This window comes from Hippichthys cyanospilos, chromosome 14 (assembly GCF_059441005.1).
Source record: "Hippichthys cyanospilos isolate Australia breed blue-spotted pipefish chromosome 14, RoL_Hcya_1.0, whole genome shotgun sequence".
NCBI classification, from domain to species: Eukaryota; Metazoa; Chordata; class Actinopteri; order Syngnathiformes; family Syngnathidae; genus Hippichthys; species Hippichthys cyanospilos.
In genome coordinates this window covers 567118-585119 of record NC_142382.1, presented here as the reverse complement: position 1 = coordinate 585119, position 18002 = coordinate 567118, and the positions used below count along the sequence as shown (strand labels likewise).

At 55.8% G+C, this 18002-nt stretch overlaps 4 protein-coding genes and 1 long non-coding RNA gene across 11 annotated transcripts in view; 2 read left to right on the top strand and 3 right to left on the bottom strand.

Annotated features, from left to right (window-relative positions):
* Nucleotides 1–971: 971 nt before the first annotated feature.
* Nucleotides 972–6511, bottom strand: traf3 (TNF receptor-associated factor 3). Of its 2 annotated transcripts, none has more exons than XM_088432377.1 (13): nt 6002–6511; nt 4824–5155; nt 4704–4755; nt 4449–4553; nt 4202–4366; nt 4055–4132; nt 3806–3880; nt 3640–3732; nt 3425–3565; nt 3057–3228; nt 2567–2910; nt 1867–2058; nt 972–1352 (listed from the first exon to the last, which is right to left on the bottom strand). In XM_088432377.1, the coding sequence occupies exons 2-13, from the start codon at nt 5150–5152 to the stop codon at nt 1317–1319; spliced, it is 1782 nt and encodes a 593-aa protein (XP_088288503.1). In that variant the 5' UTR covers nt 5153–5155; nt 6002–6511; the 3' UTR covers nt 972–1316. The 2 variants fall into 2 exon arrangements, with proteins under 2 accessions (XP_088288503.1, XP_088288502.1); XM_088432376.1 differs by having other exon boundaries at nt 4055–4135; nt 6002–6278.
* Nucleotides 5733–12297, top strand: LOC148412363 (uncharacterized). Of its 2 annotated transcripts, none has more exons than XR_015867707.1 (4): nt 5733–6174; nt 6421–6569; nt 6665–6798; nt 7503–12297. It is a non-coding gene; the product is annotated as an uncharacterized LOC148412363 (long non-coding RNA). The 2 variants fall into 2 exon arrangements; XR_015867708.1 differs by having other exon boundaries at nt 6665–6814.
* Nucleotides 7049–14777, bottom strand: rcor1 (REST corepressor 1). 3 transcript variants are annotated; one of them, XM_088432379.1, is made up of 14 exons: nt 13421–14777; nt 11641–11904; nt 11472–11531; nt 10631–10711; nt 10355–10407; nt 10019–10180; nt 9826–9944; nt 9684–9756; nt 9548–9598; nt 8940–9089; nt 8787–8864; nt 7766–7823; nt 7486–7692; nt 7049–7225 (listed from the first exon to the last, which is right to left on the bottom strand). In XM_088432379.1, exons 1-14 carry the CDS (start codon nt 13437–13439, stop codon nt 7191–7193), a joined length of 1410 nt encoding a protein of 469 aa, XP_088288505.1. In that variant the 5' UTR covers nt 13440–14777; the 3' UTR covers nt 7049–7190. The 3 variants fall into 3 exon arrangements, with proteins under 3 accessions (XP_088288505.1, XP_088288506.1, XP_088288504.1); XM_088432380.1 differs by having other exon boundaries at nt 13529–14777; XM_088432378.1 differs by lacking the exons at nt 7049–7225; nt 13421–14777 and having other exon boundaries at nt 7494–7692; nt 10019–10222; nt 10297–10407; nt 11641–12022.
* On the top strand, nt 13790–15530 carry ankrd9 (ankyrin repeat domain 9). Its single transcript, XM_088432385.1, has one exon. The coding sequence runs from the start codon at nt 13970–13972 to the stop codon at nt 14822–14824; it is 855 nt and encodes a 284-aa protein (XP_088288511.1). The 5' UTR covers nt 13790–13969; the 3' UTR covers nt 14825–15530.
* The window catches only part of tecpr2 (tectonin beta-propeller repeat containing 2), a 16063-nt gene continuing 12986 nt past the window's right edge, over nt 14926–18002 (bottom strand). For 2 of the 3 annotated variants that reach the window (XM_088432367.1, XM_088432369.1), the window contains 3 exons: nt 17833–17974; nt 17604–17753; nt 14926–17403 (listed from right to left, as the gene is read on the bottom strand). In XM_088432367.1, coding sequence (XP_088288493.1) covers nt 17252–17403; nt 17604–17753; nt 17833–17974 — 444 coding nt within the window. In that variant the 3' untranslated portion in view covers nt 14926–17251. The remainder of the gene's footprint in view (nt 17404–17603; nt 17754–17832; nt 17975–18002) is intronic. The other variant, XM_088432368.1, reaches the window with a different exon arrangement.

Genomic DNA, 18002 nt, shown 5'->3' with positions numbered 1-18002 from the left:
CACGTTTTTGCGTTATATTTTTCCTTCTGATTCAATTTCACGTTTCTATTAATTTTGACGTAAAATGGCATCACCCATTAACGACAATGTTTTCAATTGCCTCACATAGATAAATGTCATGACTTTTAATTTCACGTGTGATATTAGAATCCATAGTTTGAATTCAATTATCCCCGATTTTTTAAATATAATTTTAACATATGTAATCCTCCTATAGATTCCACGTTTTCATTACTTTAATACCATATTCCAATTTGTGTCCAATGTTTAGAAATGGAGCATTAAAATAATTCCATTAAATTGCATTGAATTCATTTCCATTGCATGCTTCTATGATTTAAAACATCCTAAATGCCAACTCATTTTGAATCCACTTTACGAAGTCCGTCTTTCAGTATGATCTTTCAATTCAATTCCGTAGTTTGATTTAAAAAAAATACACACTGTATTAAAAAATTTTGAACTCTATTTATGGAATTAACAAAATCCATCTTGACTAGTTTCCACATCATTTTAAAGCCACGTTATGACTATTTTAATTCCACGTAACGTATCCGTTTGAAATGTGTTAATTCTCCATGGAGTGAATAAAAAATAAAGATCCATATTCAGAGCATGTTTCCACATCATTTCCAAGCCATGTTAGGACTATTTGAATTCCATGAGATGTTTCCATGACTTTTAAGGCCACGTTTCAGTTTGAGATGTTTTAATTCAATTCCATGGCGGGATTAAAAAAGACTCCGTTTTCAACAGCATGTTTCCCTATCACTTTAACTCCACGCCTTAAGCATTTCTTAATGAGATCATGGAATCGCATTATTCCTGATGAGTTGAAGAGCACGTTTCCACGCGCACATGTTTCCCGCGAGGCTTCTTCCAAATTCCGCGATGGACTTGAATGAGGTAGCCGGAAGAGCGGAAACCGACCCGGACGCTTTACGTCAAAAGAGGAAATAAAGGAACGCTCGGAAGGGAATTTCCTTTATTCCCGTCGAGCGCGAGAAGGAAAACAACACTTGCGAGTCTTTCCTTGGGTTTTGGACGTCAACGTCCGCGTGTCCCTCCCGCACCCAGGTGGCGTCTCGCCCGCGCTTCCGCCTCACATTTCGCCGGCTCCCTCCCGGCGTGGATTTCCCAGCGCGTCTGACCAAGCGGGAAGTCGAGCCTGACGCGCGGCATCAGAAAGCGGCCGGCGCCGCGGCGCGCCACGCAAACGCGCGGCCGATCGGAAGAAGACGCGCCCCGCCGCCGTCGGTCGCTCGCGCCGGGCTCCTCCCCCTTTTGCGGGCGCGGCACAGTCCCAGCGCTCACCGTCATGGATCAGGAAGGTCAGAGGTATCCACGGTAACCTGAGCGCACAAAAGGACATTTATGTGTAGACAACCTATTTTCATTGGGGGGGGGGGGGCTGCAGCTGGCTGCCATCCTACTCACTGAGTATGTAATACCAACGGCGGCCAGAGGCGGCGCCAAAGCAACAAAGTTCGAGCGCTCAAGTAAACGGGTTCCAAAACGTGATTTCGGCCGGGTACGGCCGATGTACGCCGCCTACCAAAAGTCTGCACGCCCTTGCCTGTTGGATCCTCAGTTTTCGGTGACAAAAACCAAGATCATCGAGCATTAACGTGACGTATGACCTTAACGAGACCGGAGCGAGGAAGCGTAAACGGAATTCGAATCGTATTATCAGGAAAAATGAAATCGCCTTTCGACGACCGTCGGCTACTTAGCTTAGTCCAAAACGGGAAAAAAGAAGCGAGTGCATCAAAGTGCCGGAAAGTCAAAAGGACGCGTGACTTTATCGCGATCGCACTGGACGTTTCCCGCCAGTGTCATATTTGCAGGGCGAAGCGGGCGGGGCACCTTAATAAAGATGGTGTCGTCCTTGGTGTAGCTGGCCGACTCCAGGACGCTCTGGGAGACGAAGAGCGGGCACCCGGACGCGATGTTCATCTCGGCGGCGGGACGGCGGAAGCTGCTGCTGTTGGGGTCCGGCTTGAAGGCGTCCACCAGGTGCTTGCGCGCCGGACCCTGGTCCATCAGCATCAGCGTCACCTGACACGCACGCATTTCACGGCAGCGTTCAGGACAGATCTCGGGAACGGACAGGGCTGCTTTTCCACAAACTTTGGACTTGCGGCTCGGAGCTAGTTTTGACTCGCTTCCGCTTTGTTTCCGCTAGGCTTTCTTAGGGGTAGGGTTGGTTCTGTTGGAAAAGAGCCTTTCAAGTCCTTGAGGGCCGGCGGCCCCGTGTTTTTTCGCTCTCCCTCTCTCAAACGCGCCCCATTCAAAGGAGAAGCTCACGAGCGAGCTCCGCCGCAGCTTGAAAACGGCAGACACGAGCGCTCCGGGCCGCGTCGGCTTTTCTGCACCCGACGCGCCCCCTTCGATCCGTTAGGATCACCGGGCGCAAACCCCGTTCGAAGCGTTAGGATCAGCGGGCGCAAAAGGCGCGGGGGACCGGCCCCCCCTCCGAGAATCCCTCACGATCGGGCGGCCCCGCTAAACGTCGGGGGAAAAAAAGGAGGAAAAACAAGGCCGCGGGGGCGGAGCTATCCGCTACCTTCTGTTTGAAGGGCCAGGGCAGGAGGGCGTCGTACTCGCCGCGCATGACCACGAAGAAGAGCGAGAGGTGCGTGCCCTTGCCCATGCCGTCGCCGTTGAGGTAAACGCGGGCGCACATCTTGTAGCCGAAGTAGCCGGTGTAGAAGGGCTGCGAGTAGAGCGAGAGCGTCTTGGCCGCCACCGCCTCCTGTTTCCGCCGCTTGTAGTCGCGGATCTTCCAGATGAGCGTCCCGTTGTAGCTGGCCGTCTCCAGCACCTGGAAGCGCAGGTCCATGTCGGCCAGCCGGATGTCGTGCACGCTCAGCATGTCGCCCTGGCGGCTCTGCTGCGTCTCCAGCGAGGCTGCGGAGAGCGGGCGTCAGCCGCCGGGGGGAGCGAGCGAGCGAGCGAGCGAGGGAGGCCCCGAGCGAGGGAGGGAGGCCCCGAGCGAGGGAGGGAGGCCCCGAGCGAGCGAGGGAGGGAGGGCGGCAGGCGGCCGGCGCACCCACCCAGCGTGAGCGCTCCCGGCGCCGAGCGTCCCCCTTGCTCCAGCGCGCCCAGCCTGCCGCGGACGGCGTCCAGCGACAGGCGCACCTTGTCCAGCTCGTCCCGCAGAGACGCCAGCGAACGCAGCTCCAGCTCCACCTCCAGGAGCTTCTCCGAGTGGGCGCTCATCACTTTCTGCGGGCGGACTTTGGGCGTGACTCCCGCCATCCCCGTTTGCACCCCGTACGCCTTTAGCCCCCGTTCCCATTTGCGTGCTATTCATTCGCCGAACGAGTCGCTCGGTCGACCCGACGGCGCGTGAAACGGGCGCTCTCTTTCTTACGCGTCCGAGCGACTCATTGACGTCCGGTTGGGTTACGCCGGATCTAACCTGCATGGAGGCCACCTTCTGCTCCACGTGTCTGTGCTTGTCGCGCAGCTCGCTGTTGTGCTTCTCGGCCTCGCAGAGGCGAGAAGTCACCAAAGGAACGGCTTTGCACTTGTCCAGCAACTCGCCCTTCACCTCCTCCACCTGCGCCAGAAAAAAGTCGGCTGGGGGCGCGCGAAGCCGGCGAGGTTCTCGGGCCCCCCCGAGACGCCGGCTACCTTGCTTTCCAAGGAGACGTTCTTGAGCATCATCATGCCGAGGTGCTCGGCGGCGCACGCCGATTGGTGTTGGCGGACCTCCGGACTCAGCGCCTGACGGCGCGGGGGCGCTTTTTGACTGACGGCGGACGGGAAAGGAGCCGGCGGGGCGGGGGGGCCCACTTACCTTGTAGCTGCAACCGTAGCGCTGGAAGGGGCAGCTCACCTGAGCTTTGGGACACTCGTGCTGGTGACTGGCCAGCTAGCCAAAAAGACGTGAATTATTACAACGATCGTCGCTATTTGAAAAATGAGAAGGACTTGCGGGTCGGCATGCGGAATACTGCCCCCGGTGGTCAGGTTGCGCGCAGCAGCGCGAGAAGCCTTGACTTTTTGGCCATACTACCGAGCCGGCGTCCGGGACGCTTTTTCTTACCTCGCTCCGCGGCAGCGACGAGAAGGAGCAAAGGTTGGGACAGGACACCGGGAAGGCGGGACACACCGTCTCCTTGTGCTTCTGACGCCAGGCGACAAGGAGGCGTGAGCGGGGCGCGGGACGGCGGGTGGGGGGGGGCGAACCCACCTGCAGCTCGGCGAGCGGCATCTTGGCCAGGCAAAAGTCGCAGGCCGTCTCTCGGTGTTTGCACTTCCAGCTCAGGTGCTCGGGGATGTCCTTGCGCATCACGCGCTCCTTGCACTTGCCCAGCGGGCACGGCACCTCCATGAAGGGGCACACGTTGCCGTGCTCCTGGGGGGGGGGGGCACGCACGAGGCGATAAGGGGGCGCGCGGGGCGATAAGGGCGCGCGCGGGGCGAGGGGCCGGACTCACCGCCAACTGCTGCAGGCTCATCTGCTCCTGGCAGCCGTTGGCCTGGGCCCGGCAGTACACCTTCAGCGCCAGGATTTCCCGGTGGCAGCAGACGTCGCGGAAGATCTGACCGAGCGGTCGCGTACGGAAAAGGAGGGGGATTAAGGATGCGGCGGCGCTTTTGGAACCGTTCCGTATACCGAGCGGGCCGAATGGCATGACTCATTCGGCGCCAAATACGCCGTTTTTTCGGTTTGTTTGGCGTGACGCGCTGACCTTGTTGCTGAAGAGGGGCTCCATATCGGCCGGACACACGGGGTTGGGACGGCTGCAAGACACGCCAGACGAGACGCGTGGAGAAAGGGCGGCTGGGCGCGGCGTCGGCGCGCGTCTCACCTGAGGATGCGAGCGATGCAGGTCTGACAGAAGCGATGGCCGCACTCGGTCTGCCTGGGCTGGCACAGCACCAGCCGGCACGACTCGCACAGATATTTCTCCTCGGGGACGTCCACGAAGCGATCGCTGAAGCCGCCGTCCGGCGGCAGGAAGCCCGCCGCCGACGCCCCTTGCGAAGGGTCGGCGGGGGGCCGGGGAGCGCTGGCCGGCGGCCGGTTCGGAGGCGGGGTGATGGGAGGGGCCGCGGACAGGGGGGGGATGAGGGAGGGCGCCGCCTGCTGAAGGGGAACCTGCACCTCCCTCCCGTCAACGCTGCGTCCGGCTGACATGACCTGACAATTTTTATACAACCCAAATAAATCAGCGCAAAGGCGATCGGAATCGTCGTGTGTTTCTGTTTTCTTTGTTTTATTGACATTATTTATTCATTATTTTATTGTTTGGGACTTTTTATTGTCTTATTCCTTATCATTTCTTTTCCGAGCGCCACTATTTGGCTTTTTTACATATGTGATGGCAATTCAAAACGGCGATGACTTCAAGGAAATACTCCTGTCCCTGAAATTTCAGAAGAGATATTCTGCATATTCTTCAGTTTTTCGATAACCGTACAACCTGTTGATTATTTTCTCTACAGAAGAGGAATGTTTACTAGTTGAGCGAGCGAAACTCTAAGGACAATCCTATGTTAAAAGAGGTCTCAAATGGACTAGTTGGTTTTCGCGGATGAATTTCACAACAGGGGATACGTGTATGCGGTCCGAAATATATTTAAAAACAAAAACGTGACGCAAAAAAAGTTTGAAGACATTTCAAAAAGCGGAACGACCCTTTTGTCAATCTCATTTGATACGAATATTTTCCTTTTGACGCCTTTTCTTTTCCATCGTGTGACTGCGGAGTTGACTTTCGCTCTGAGTTCGATTGATCGCGTCTGCGCCGAATTTGTGTTTACTGGCCGCTGCTCATGCTAGCGCGGCTAGCATCGCTATAGCTCGGCTTTCGCCAAACGAAGCTCATTGAACGTCGACAAAAGAGCATCGAAAATGGAGGGGCGCGCGCGGTCGGTCCGCGGCGCGCTCGGCAGCCACGTGACATCGGAAGCCAGAGGAGTACAAATGTAGCGGGGCTCGGCTCGGCTCGGCTCGGCTCGGCTCGGCTCGGTCGCTCCGACTCACATGAATCAGCTGAGCCGCTCGTCTGGGCGCCGAGCCGCCGCTCGCCTCCTCATGGCCCTCCTCCTCCTCCTCCTTCTGCTCCGCTCCGCTCGTCTGCTCGCCGCTGCTGGGCCGCGGATCGCCGGCAAAAGGCTGCGGAGCTCCGCCAGCGGCTTCGGGGGCACTGCGGCGAGGTACGGCGCTCGGCTCGGGTCACCAGTGGAAACCCCCTCCGCCTCCGCCGCTTCCGCCCAGGAAATCCCCCGCCGCCGCCGCCGCCGCCGCCTCCAGGGGGCGCCCTCCGCCGCTTTTTCCTATATTAGATAGCCTTGACTTCATGTCGTTTCCCTCGATTGAACATCGATTCCATTCTCCTTTTCCTTAATTAAACATCGATTCTATTCTTCTGTTTTTTTGGAATCCGTAAAAATCGGCTGGAGATGATGTCATCGGGAGACGCGGTGATTGGCTGCAATTGTCATTAGAGGAGCAGCGACTTCCGAGCTTGATTGCATTGGACGGCAAGACCTTGAAAAAAACAAAACCGTCCTACATTTTCTAGCAGGGCGAGTCCTATTCGCGCGCGAAGGTGATTTTGCTTAGCGCGTAACCATGGAAACAAATGGCATGACATCATCAGCAGCCGTTCCGATTGGCCCCACTTTGTTTTCACTCTCTCTCAAGGCGAGCCGTTCGACATCGGTGGCGTCAGGTTCTTCAAGTTCACATTTTGGAGAAAATCCACATCGGGCGGTCACGGCAACAGGTCGCGTGACATCGGCAGACATCCCGATTGCCCGCAAACAATCGGCACTGATGTGAGTCGCTTTTCAGGTTGGTTTCCCGACAATCGCTCGCGCGGCTTTACATTGACGGCATCGGCAAACATTGTCGCGATACAGAAAGGAAACTTTGTGATGAAAACAAACAGCTGCTGCCAGATTTGCCGTCGTTAAAATGATTCAGCTCATCATTTTGTATGAAATACGGTTGCGTTGATAGGAGGCGCGCCAACGCAAGCGACTTCATCAAACGGCTCCAAACGAAGAAAGCAAAACGAAAAGCGGCTCTGCTTTGGGATGGCTTTATTCAAACTGCGGCAGGCAGGTCCATTTAGCTTCCGAAACTTATTTTGCCGCGCGCGGCATCGCGGAAAGCCGCCGGGGGAGCCGACTTTCGCATGCATTGGGAAGGGCGCGGTCCATCGGGGTCAGAGGTCCCCGGGGGGCGGAGTCAGGTGCTCATCTGTTGAGCGCAGAGAGCAAAGTCAGCCAAACGACGGTTTTGTGAGCGAGCGAGTGGCCGGATTGACTTCTTTTTCAATAAATAGTATTGCGACGAGGAGGAGAGGAGAGGAGAGGAGAGGTGAGGCAAAGCGGCGGGGCTCGACTCTACGTAAACGGCGCCATCTGTCGGCATCTTGAGATCGGGCCCCCCCCTCCATGAAAAAAAAAGTTCTTATGCGCCACCGGGCGCGCCTTTTCCAACACGAAGCGCAAAGTCACCTGCGTCGTCCTCGCAGGGCGTCTCCATCTTGTCGTCGTCGGGCGAGGCTCCGCCCTCCACGCCGTTCTCCGCCTCCCACTCCTGCAGCACCTGGTCCAGGTTGAAGCGGCGCCGGTAGTTGACCAGGAAGTTCTTCACCTGCACCGCCGACTTGTTGCCGATCACGTCAGAGATGGCCCGGAAGTCCCGCCCGTACTTCCGGATGGCTGTCGGGCGCGTCGGCCGATGAGAGAGGGGCGCTGGCCCAAGCCCCGCCCCGTTCCGCCCGGCTCCTTTTACCTTGAACGGCCAGCAGCTGCTCGTCCGAACTCCAGCGGCCGTTGGCCTTGCAGCTCACCTGTTTTGAGCGTCTTGGTCATCTTTCATCCACTTTGCCCCCCCCCACCCCACCCTTTACCTCGATAAACCTCAATATCAAACAGCGTCGCCAAACATGCACACAGATGAACTCATTCAATCCCAAAGACGTATTTTTGCGTGTTTTTTTCAAGGGCGCCGACATTCAAAGCCAGGGGCTTTTTCCCCCCTTCTTTAATGTTGTCCAAAATGTACGGGCGCAGTCGTCGTAAATCAGTGCCATTACTATTACTCGAGTTTTTCATTCATTGAAAAAAAATTCAGCCCATTTTTCTACGTTACGCGGGCCACCGTAAAGCCATTTGCGGGCCAGAACGGCCCCACGGGTCCCATGTTTGACACCGCTGCTGTAAACTGAAAATATGAAAATCAACTTTTTCATTTCTTGAAAAAAAGTCAGCTTCACCTGGGCCATTTTAAAGCCGTCGGCGGGCCAGAATGACTATCAAAGACAAATATGAAACTTCCATTTTTGAATCTAATCGCACTGAAAATGGATTCAAAACGTTTCTGTGTGTACTTTATAAAAAGGCGCCCTGTCGCCATAAAAACTGCTTCAAATTTGGAGCGTGTATTTTTTATGTCATCATTGATTTCAAGAGTTGAAGACAACTTACTCAGCGTTTTTTTTTTTTTTTTTGGGGGGGGGTTCCCGAAACTTGGAAGGAAGGCTGAAAGGAAGCAGTGAAGGCAGGCGAGAAAAAAAGGAAGGGATGTGAAGAAAAGAGAAGGAAGCGAGGGACGAGAAGGAACGAAGGAAGGCGAAGACAACTTGCACGCACGTTTGCTATTGAAGCCAGCGAAATGAGCGGTGGGCCTTCAAACGAGGCCCCCGGGCCTCCACTTTCACACTCCAAAATTGTCTTTGGGATCGAACGAGCTCAACTCAAGCGAAGGAAGCGCTGCAATCGTCGCGTAGTAAGTTTACCTCGGGCACGCTTACCTCGGGCTGCCTGAACTGGTCCACTCCCGAGTCCAGTTTTTCCTTGAGAGCGCTGTTGGACTGCTTGATGCTCTGCACCTGAAGCGCACGCACACATTTAGACGCGCGCGGACACGGCGGTAGGCTCGGACAAACTGCCGGACGCGGCCCCACCTGTCGCTTGGCGGCCGTCAGCCGAGCGTCCAGCTGGCGCAGGACGCCGTGAGCGGACGAGGCGGACAGCGAGACCACGTCCTCCCGCTTCAGGAACATCCCTCTGGGGGGGCGGGTCTTGGCCCGGTGCGCCCCTTTCACGCCGGACGACTGACGCGAACGGAGGCGAAAGGGAAGGATCGAGAAGGTGCGGATCTCCGTCCGCCCTCCTCGCGAGTAAAAGCTACTCGTCCGCCTTCTGGTTTGTTGGATTATTATATTCTGTCGGCCTTGAAAGATGAGCCAAAACGTTAAAAAGCGTCGAAAAAAAGAGTTCCAGGCGACGATGGCTTTGTAACCACGGCCGACTCAAATGAATAAAGAGGAGCGGACGAGGCGTGCGTTTGGACCGGGAGGAGATCCGGGAAGGTGCGGATCTCCTCGCGAGTAAAAGCTACTTCCCGTTTGTCGGCTTAGCGTTTTTGGGGGGGGGCGGCTTTGCAAAACGTAATGGAGACATTCAGTACGATACGATATTCGGCGGCCCTGGAAAGGCGCTTCGAAACGCCCGAATTCAGATGGCGCTCGGCGGCCAAAGGGTTAAGAGGCAGAGGTTTGAGCGTCGTTACTTTGAGTCCGGCGGCGCTTTTGGGCTCGGCCCGTTGGGTTCCGGAGGCCACCTTCGAGCACAAAGCAAAGGCGGGGATGCTAAGCGGGCGCCGCGGGAGGCGGGCTCGGCTCGGCGCGGCGCGGCGCGGCACCGACCTCCTCGCTCTCTTCCTTGGCGTGACCGGACTCGGGATCTCCGGCGGGATGGTCCCGACCGTCGTCGTCGTCGCTGAAAGGCAGGAGGGCGCGTTGGGAAGGCGCCCGGGAGGGCGGGGCGCGGCCGGCCGGCCGGGCTCACCTGTCGTCTCGCTCCCGCTTGACTTTGCGGCTCTGCCTCTCCATCAGGCTGCTCCTGTTGCGGCTTTTCTTCCACGAGTAGTAAAAGCGCACCAGGCTGGCCATGGATTTGTCGGGCAGCTGAAAAGGCGAGAGGGTCGGCCGGAGCCCGGGCCCGGCCGGCGCAAACCGGGGCGGGGCGGGGCGGGGCCCACCATCTGCTGGATGCGGCGGAAGCTCTTCCCGTGGAAGCCGAAGGCCTGCTCGAACAGGACGCGGTCCTCCACCGTCCACTCGTCGGGAAAGGGCGTGAAGTTGGGCAGGTCGGCCAGCGACTTCTCCACGTCGTGCTGGTGCCAGAAGAGCATGCCCAGGGCCTGCCCGCAACGGTCCCGGCGTCAGGACGGGGGGCGGCGACCCTTAGCCAACGGGCCAATGATTTGAACGGGGTAACCGTGCAGGACCGCGGGCCTCCGGGACCCCGGTCCCGCACCTACGATCTCAAGGCTCTCGGAGCATTCGGGAGGGTTTATTTCAAGGGGGCGACCGACCTGTTCCATGTTGTAGCCGTGTTTGTCTTTGGCGATGGCGATGTATTCGTCCACTGAAAACAAACAAAAGAACGAGTGGATTCAATGGAGGCGCTACTTGAAACGGGGCAAAGCTGAGCGCTCGCTCGGGAGCCCAAAGACACGTTTTTACACCGGGGAACCGGCAGTTATTTTGAAATGCTGCGGCATCGCGGCAACCACGGAGGATTTTTTTCAAAGGCGGACGTCGGCGACACGCTGTGGGCGCTGGCTGCTTGCCCGAAAAGCCTTACTTACGTTGACTCTGCTGCACGCTGTCGCTGGGGCTCCACACCAACATGCCCACGCTGCGCGACAGCTGGCACGCCTCCGCCACCTCTGCAAACACGCAAACTCGCGCTCAAGCCTCCTCCGCGCCTCGCCCGGACGGCTGAACCGCGTCGATCATCCGGCCACTGTTTAGACCCCGCGTCGGGCTTTGATGGGCCACATCTGACTGACTTCACATGAACTAAGGTCATTCATGATCTGACGTTATTTAGTACTAAAGTAAGTTATTACGCTGGGTTGATCAATTCCCATCATATCTCCCTACCAACGATAATCCATCACTTTAGGTAACGAACTATTCAAACAACCGATTAGGGAGGTAAGTACTAAAGCCATCAATTACTATGGGTGTTTAGATATACAAGTCTCCGATTACTTTACGTACTGAAGCAATTGACTACTTGAGTAGGTGACTGCAATTTGGAGTAAAAACATGGGACTGAGTAGATGTAAAAATATGCCTTCGTGGGATTGAACGACTTCAACTGACGTTCATTAGGGGAATGAGATGTACTGGATGTACTGACGTTCATATACATCGCGGTGACATTTGGAAAAGCCTCAAATTCAAAAATGCGCTCGTGTAATACGGATGTGGACCAGTTGTGGGATCGTGGTCGCAAACGCGCAACGTATGCCCTCGCGGGGTCAACACGCGATTGTCTGCCAACGACATCCATCAACGTTTTCACCTTTTTCTGAATTGCAGCCGTCGCCCAGTACAGTTAGCGAAGCGCGAACGCGTCTTTTCCAAGCGCGCGCGTTTGGGGAGTTCGAGGCTACCGCCGTCCGAGCTTGACTTTCTTACCCGGGTCAAAGTCCGGAACCGCGGCCTGATATTGCGATCCGACCCGCATCCCCCCTCCACCTGTTCGGGAGTCGGGAGCCAAGGCGGAAAGACAAACAAGTGGAAAGGAGGCAAACGCGAAGGCGGAAGTTTTTGGACGCGTTCCGAGGCTCGCGCCGAGGCTACCCACCGTTCTCCTCGTCGCTACTGGAGCCCGAACTCGCATCTTCCCAGCAGCCCCGGCCGCCGCTTCCGTTAGCGGACACGCTTTTCCCGCCGATGCTTACCGCGGCTCCGGGGCCGCGACCTCGCCGCTTACCGGCTACCGCGGCCGTCGCCTCCGCGTTCCTGTCCAACATGGGCGCCATGGGTCGGACGGAACCGGAGCGGCCGCGCCGAAAGAAGGAGGTCGACTCGACGGCGAAGCCCGCCGGGCCTCGTCCGGACAGGAAAGCTTGAACAAGAACGAAAAAAAGTGAGAGACTAACTAACTGAAGCAAAGTAGAACCGGGAGTTGTAACCGGAAGCAGACGAAGAAGAAAGACGCGAAGAAGAACTTGTAGTTGCGACGTTTTAGCTTTACGACGGAATGGTATGAAGAATCGTTTTTTTTCTCTCTCTTTTTTTTTTTTAAATTCCATTGTAATTTAATCCAGCTGGTGGATCGTAGAAAATGTAGAGAAACAAGCCGTAGAACATAAAATGATTATTTATTTTATATTCCGTATCTGCCCGACATCTGTGAACCCAAAGTGCCGAGATTAAAAAAACGCATTTATATGATTATACCCAATGTAAATAATCAATTTATTCCATCATGAATTTATTAAATATGTCATTAAATAAATACACGTTTGATTCGTAATCAGCGAAGAACTCCACATCAGTTGGTCGGTCTTGGAAGAGCAGGGTAACCAATCAAAACAGAACCGGGAAATAGTTGATGATTATTTACATAGTACTTGAATTAATTAACAACACATTTAATAAAACATTGATTTACTTGAATAATCAAACATTTGATGAATGAATTAAACATTTAACGATAGTGCATTGGTATATCTTTTTAAATTACATTTTGGCACTTTCGCTCCTCCATAGTTATCAGTAAACGGTATAACGCTATATTTCGATTTTTTTTTTACGTTGAATATTAGGTTTCTAAAAAATGTGTCCAGACAGAAATGACAGTCATTTATTAAGGATAGTTTATACGACCATATTTAGTTGAAATATGGAGCCACGCTACCAGAGGTTGCTGTAATGCGCAATTTAACCACTAGATGTCACTCGCCAACAATCGAGGGTACGAGCAGGTGAACTCATAATTTAAACCTCCTGTTATTTTATTTTGTAAGGAAAAGCAATGGTATCTTATTGGTGGTGTATGTTCATTTTAAAGTGCTTTAAAAAACACTTAGTTTATATCTGGAATAGTCCTAAAACTATGGGTCAATATGAAGTTTCAGAAATCCTCTGCTAACTTTTCACCCTAGGAAAGCGCAATAATATCCTGTCATTTCTACCCGAGTTTTGCTGATGAAAAACAAGCAAAAATTAAAAAAAAAAAAAAAAAGAGTTCAAAAGCCACTACCAGTAACCACTGTTGTGTTGGTGCAGTGTTCCAACACCCAGAGTTGTGTCTGTGTTATGCAGAAAATCAGTCCGTGTTGTACAGAAACAAAAATGGAAAAAAACGTTTGTGTACCATCCTTCTGCATAAATATGCGATGTGACAACTTGCAGTTGAACACTTTCAATCATTAATCAGTTAGTACTGCGGGAATATATTGATGTGCTATTTATGCCAATTATTGTGTGTTTTTACAGTGGATGACAACGTTACACACACAGACATAAACAATTCCTTATACGGTATCGTGGTGAAACTTGTAACCGCCTCCTTTGTAATCTCTGTGATAAAACGGTAAAAATGATAAAAAAAGATTATTTTTGACTCGGAATCTTGCCTTTTCTCCAGCGTCTCATTGATAACTCTCACAAAAGGGTTAAAGGCCAATGAGGCCCACGCATGACAAAAATGGATTTTCTGTGAAATCTTTGTGGGTGCGGCTTACAATCCAGTGCGTCCAAAACATAAGATCATCTTCAAAAGTATTGAGCTGTCAAGTTGAAAGAGTCCACGAGTCGATCGAAACGTCATTTTTCGAATGACTCGTTTATGATCCATCCGTCAGTTTGAAATCAACGGAAGGCGCCCCCGCGACCGTCCGCCGTCCACGCCGTCGCGATAATCAGTCAGGCCGGGGCGTGACAATGTTCGCTATGCCTGCAATGCTAGATACGCGCCAAGCTCCGCCCCCTCCCCTCGAGCCCTCAAACAAACATCCTCACGCGGGCTTCCAAAGGGAGGGGCGGCCCGGGACCGCCCGCCGCCTATAAATGTCCCCGAGCCGCGAGGGCTCCCGCCGGAGCGAGCCGGCCCTCCGGGAAGCTGGCCGCAAAGTCTCCAGTTCCGTAGCACGCAAAGCGTCGCGTCGCGGCGCCGCCGTCCCGTCATGCCGTGGCTGCTGCCGTCCCCGGCCGACCCGAGCCCCGGCCAACGGCACTGCGAGCGCACCGCCTTCGCCTTCTACTGCGCGGTCCGAGAGCGGCTCCCCGCGTGGTTGCTGGAGGACATGCGCGGCATGGAGGTGTTCCTGTGGGACGACGGACACCCGCGCGCCTTCTCGCCGGCGGACGCCCTGATGTACGCGCTGGTGCACGACCACCGAGACTACGCGCGCTACCTCCTGCGCGGCTTCTCGCTCAAGGCGCTGGACGTGTCGCGGTGCGGCGTCTGCCGAAGCGGCGGCTCGCCGCACCTGCACGTGGCCGTGCGCTACAACCGGACCGCCATCCTGGCTCTGATGGTGGACGCGCTGAAGGAGTCGGCGGCGGAAGGATGGCGGCGGGAGTACCTGGACAGCTGCGGGGGCTGCGCGCACGGGGCGGACGCCGGGAAGACGGCGGTGCAACTGGCGGTGGAACTGTCGCGGGCCGACTGCCTGCTGCTCCTCCTGGCGCACGGGGCGCGGCCGCACGCCACGGACGCGGCGCTGCTGCGATTGGCCGCTTCGGGGGCGGCGGAGCGCCGCGAGGCCCGGCGCTGCCTGGACCTGCTGCTGCTGTTCGCCCCGGAGCCGGCCACGGCGCGCCGGCTGCGGGACCAACCGCAGCGCTGGCGGGGCCTCCTGGGGCGGGACGCCTTCGGCTGGTTGAGCGGTCTGGCCCCGCCCCCGCTTCTCCTCCAGGCTCTCAGGACCTTAGCCCGGTCCGAACCCTGTCAAATGAGCCGGCTGCCCGCTTTCCTGCAACCGCGGAGTCAAGTGCGATGGGACTTTCCCCCGCCGAGGAAAGTGACTGAAACATGACGGGGTCGGCCACGTCGTCGGGACTCGTCCGGATCCTGAGCCGGCGCCCCTTTTTTTTGTGTTTGCGTCAGAAAGCGAAGGACACTCAACTGACCCCGGTGTCAGCAGCTCGGTGTTTTAATGTGTTTGTAGGCGGGCGGGTTTCCGCCCGGTCAACGCACGGCGCAGGACGAGGTCACGTCTGGCCTCGCCTCGCCTCGCTCCGGAACCCGAAACCCGCTCAGAGTACAGTAAAGTGCAGCTAGTTCTAAGAGCCCGCTCAAATCTGGCAGATTAGGTGAAAGGTTTTGTAGAGTGGATCTCGGGCAAAGGTGTGGAACTCCGGTCCTCCGCTACCCTGCGTGTTTTCAAACCTTCTCAAACCCTCCGATTTTCAAGCTCACGCGGAGCTAGCTAACAAGCCAATCATTCGAATCGGCGGGAGAAAAGTGGAAAAGGTGCAGGATACCGGCCCCAGACCTACGATCTAGACTTAGCGGAGTCGGGGACACGCCCGGCTGGCCACGGCATCCGGGCTCTCGGGACTTTAGCCCGGCCTGTCCTCGCTCCGATTAGCCGGCGTTTCTGCACACTAAACGTTCCGTCGCTGCCAAAAGCGTGTGAAACCCGCCGCCGTTTGCCATGAGTTCTTCCTGACCCTTGACTTCAGATCACGAGTCCCTGTACATTTTTGTCTTTTGATTGCGTAATAAAGTGACGAACCGACGCTGGACTGGGCCCTTTCTGCGTCGGCCGCGTCGGCGCTCGAGTTTCCAAATAACGCGACGTTACTTCGCTCGCGTGACGCCGAACTTAAAACGTCTGCGCGGCCATTTCCAAAGGCCTGGCCACGCTCGTCGGAGTTCCGCGTCTGCATCCGAGTACTTTAGTCGTAACGTCGGTGCCGTCGGCGAGGCGTGGATTCCACCGCTCCGATCGGCTGTTAGCTGGCCGATCGGCGCGCGGGGCAAGAACAAGCAGTGAGGAACGCCAAGCGTCGTCACCCTCCACATTTGCGCCTTGCATGCACGCTTTGCGTTTTTAAGTCCCGCCCCTTCTTAACAACGAGCAACGGTGTGTGACGATCACCACCAATGGTACGAGGGGTATTACTTGTCACGCGAGCGCCGAAGGTATTCGTGCATCTCGGCCTCAAGACCCCAAGTCCGCCATAATGGAAGAACACTGAAGTTTTCTAAGGCGCCGTTAGCCGAGCGAGCTCAAGTCAGGGAACGCCGTAGTTGCCTTACCCGGGCCGAGCGCTCCCTGCTACCGACTGAGAGTCCGGGACGTTTGCGCCGGTCCAGGCTTCGCTGCCACCTGTGCGTCAGAAGATCTGGAAAAGACCCCCGGCGCGACTCTCATTTCAAACTTGCTGACGGGTTTTTAGTTAGCGCCGACTCTGAGAAGCAGATTCTTCCCATCGTTTTCCATTTGGGTTCCGATCACGCGCGCTCATCTCTCGGTATGTGGTTGTGTCATATCAGACGCTTGGGAAACGCTTGAGAGCTCGAACGCAAATGATTTGGGGATGAGAGCAAGCCTAGGAAAAAACTCATCAAAAACAGCCGGGATTACTTCCTCACGCAAAAGGCCCTTCTGACTTTCAGTTTTTGGTCTGAGATGGTGAAAAGAGTTAGGTGTGAGGCCAGCATTAGTCTACCGCAATGTAACAGAGTGCAGTCCAGGCTAAAGTCGTTGGGTGAAGTTGTGGCGCCAGTACCGTATATAGTCCGGCGGGGCCAAGTCCGGACTCGGGAGGACATCATAGGGGACTCGTTCGAGCCCCTTCAAAGCCTATCGACTCCAGTTCATTTGAGTCCGTCCGTGAACCGCCGTCCAGAGTGTCAAGCAAAGTCCAGGTGAGGCTAAAGAACGGATCCGGGTCAGTCCGCTTTGTTGAAGTCTACGTACACGGGCTCCAACCTTCGAGTCCGTCGACAACGCTGGACCGGGGTCCGGCTTAGCCTACCGAGCGGTTTTTTGGCTCAACGAGGTCCAGGTAGGTCTGCGCGCGTAGTTCGTCACAGAATGGAAGATACTCCGTCCTCCTAGGAGTTCTCGTTGAACCCGGCGGCGCTCGACTGGTGTCGAGAGCTGCGGCGGGAGTTCGGGTCCACCAGAGGGCGGAGCGCCTACGCGGTCCACCGGAGGGCGATTGATCCGGGAGCGCGCTTCCCGTTCCTCCGAGAATTTTTCCACCGTCACGTCTCTGAAAAGTCCCGCTCCGCATGGATGCGAAAAAGATCGCTTTGATCGGGTCATCTTCCACACAGTTTGGAAACGGTCCGAGCGAGTTGGCGCCGCCTCCCGGCCTTGAAGCGCATCTTCGTCACGTGCGAGAACATCACGCTTGCTGTCGGGAAGTCACGCCGGCTGCCATTTCAAGCATCGTTCAAAAAAAAAAACCAACAAAAAAAAAAAAGAGGACCATCTCACACGAGTCCATCAGAGGAGTTCCCACTCGTCGTCGACATCGTCGGCGCCGGCGTTTGCTCCGACAGGGGCGGGACGACGGGAGCTTTGCGGGAGGAACTTTGTCATCCGACGGGCCAGTCCCCCGAGCGCCGTCACCGCCCACAGCTCGTCGTCCGGAGTGACTGCGGGGACAGAAGCAAAAAGCGTCTTTTTAGCGCAAGTTTCCATGAATTCCTTTGGAGTTTCCAACATCGAAATCTAACAGAATCCCACCGCTCTCGGTAGAACCCAGGACAAAAGCAAAAAAAACCTGTAAAAAGACCCGTAGGGCATCCCGGCCAGAGAAGGCACTCTCCACCGACCGCTAAGAAAGCCCACTTACCCGTCAAGCAATTGGCGTTCCCCGGGATCTTCTTCCAGTAGTCTCCGGCCGGGTTCCTGTCGGAGACGCCGTAACGTCGAGCCAAGTCGCCGTTGGCGCATCGGACCCAAACCGTCCGACAACTGAGAACCAGCTGACTGACGCTCAGACCTGAAGGGCGCGCGCGCGCGCGCGGGCGGTTGAGGCGAGGACGAAGAAAGAGCGACCCAGCAAAGTGACACAAACGCACCTGGCACCGATTCCCAATTGGTCCCCACGGGCATTTGGTCGCAGAGTCCCGTCCTGACAAAGACCGCGCCTCTATTGTCCAACGCCCACAGATGGCGATCGTCGGGACTCGTCTCGACGGCGACCAGCTGGACTCCGACCGGCTGCGAGGAACACGACGGCGTCGTCGCT

What these genes read in the sequence shown, in the direction of transcription:
- ankrd9 (XM_088432385.1), top strand. Translation starts at nt 13,970, where the DNA reads ATGCCGTGGCTGCTGCCGTCCCCGGCCGACCCGAGCCCCGGCCAACGG.
- traf3 (XM_088432376.1), bottom strand. Translation starts at nt 5,152, where the DNA reads ATGTCAGCCGGACGCAGCGTTGACGGGAGGGAGGTGCAGGTTCCCCTT. An exon ending in TGCCGCTCGCCGAGCTGCAG is followed by an intron (nt 4,136 to 4,201) that starts GTGGGTTCGCCC and finishes GCCTGGCGTCAG; the next exon opens with AAGCACAAGGAGACGGTGTG. An exon ending in GCCGGGAGCGCTCACGCTGG is followed by an intron (nt 2,911 to 3,056) that starts GTGGGTGCGCCG and finishes CGCTCTCCGCAG; the next exon opens with CCTCGCTGGAGACGCAGCAG.
- rcor1 (XM_088432379.1), bottom strand. An exon ending in ACGGCTACAACATGGAACAG is followed by an intron (nt 10,181 to 10,354) that starts GTCGGTCGCCCC and finishes CGTTGCGGGCAG; the next exon opens with GCCCTGGGCATGCTCTTCTG. An exon ending in AAGCGGGAGCGAGACGACAG is followed by an intron (nt 9,757 to 9,825) that starts GTGAGCCCGGCC and finishes CCTGCCTTTCAG; the next exon opens with CGACGACGACGACGGTCGGG.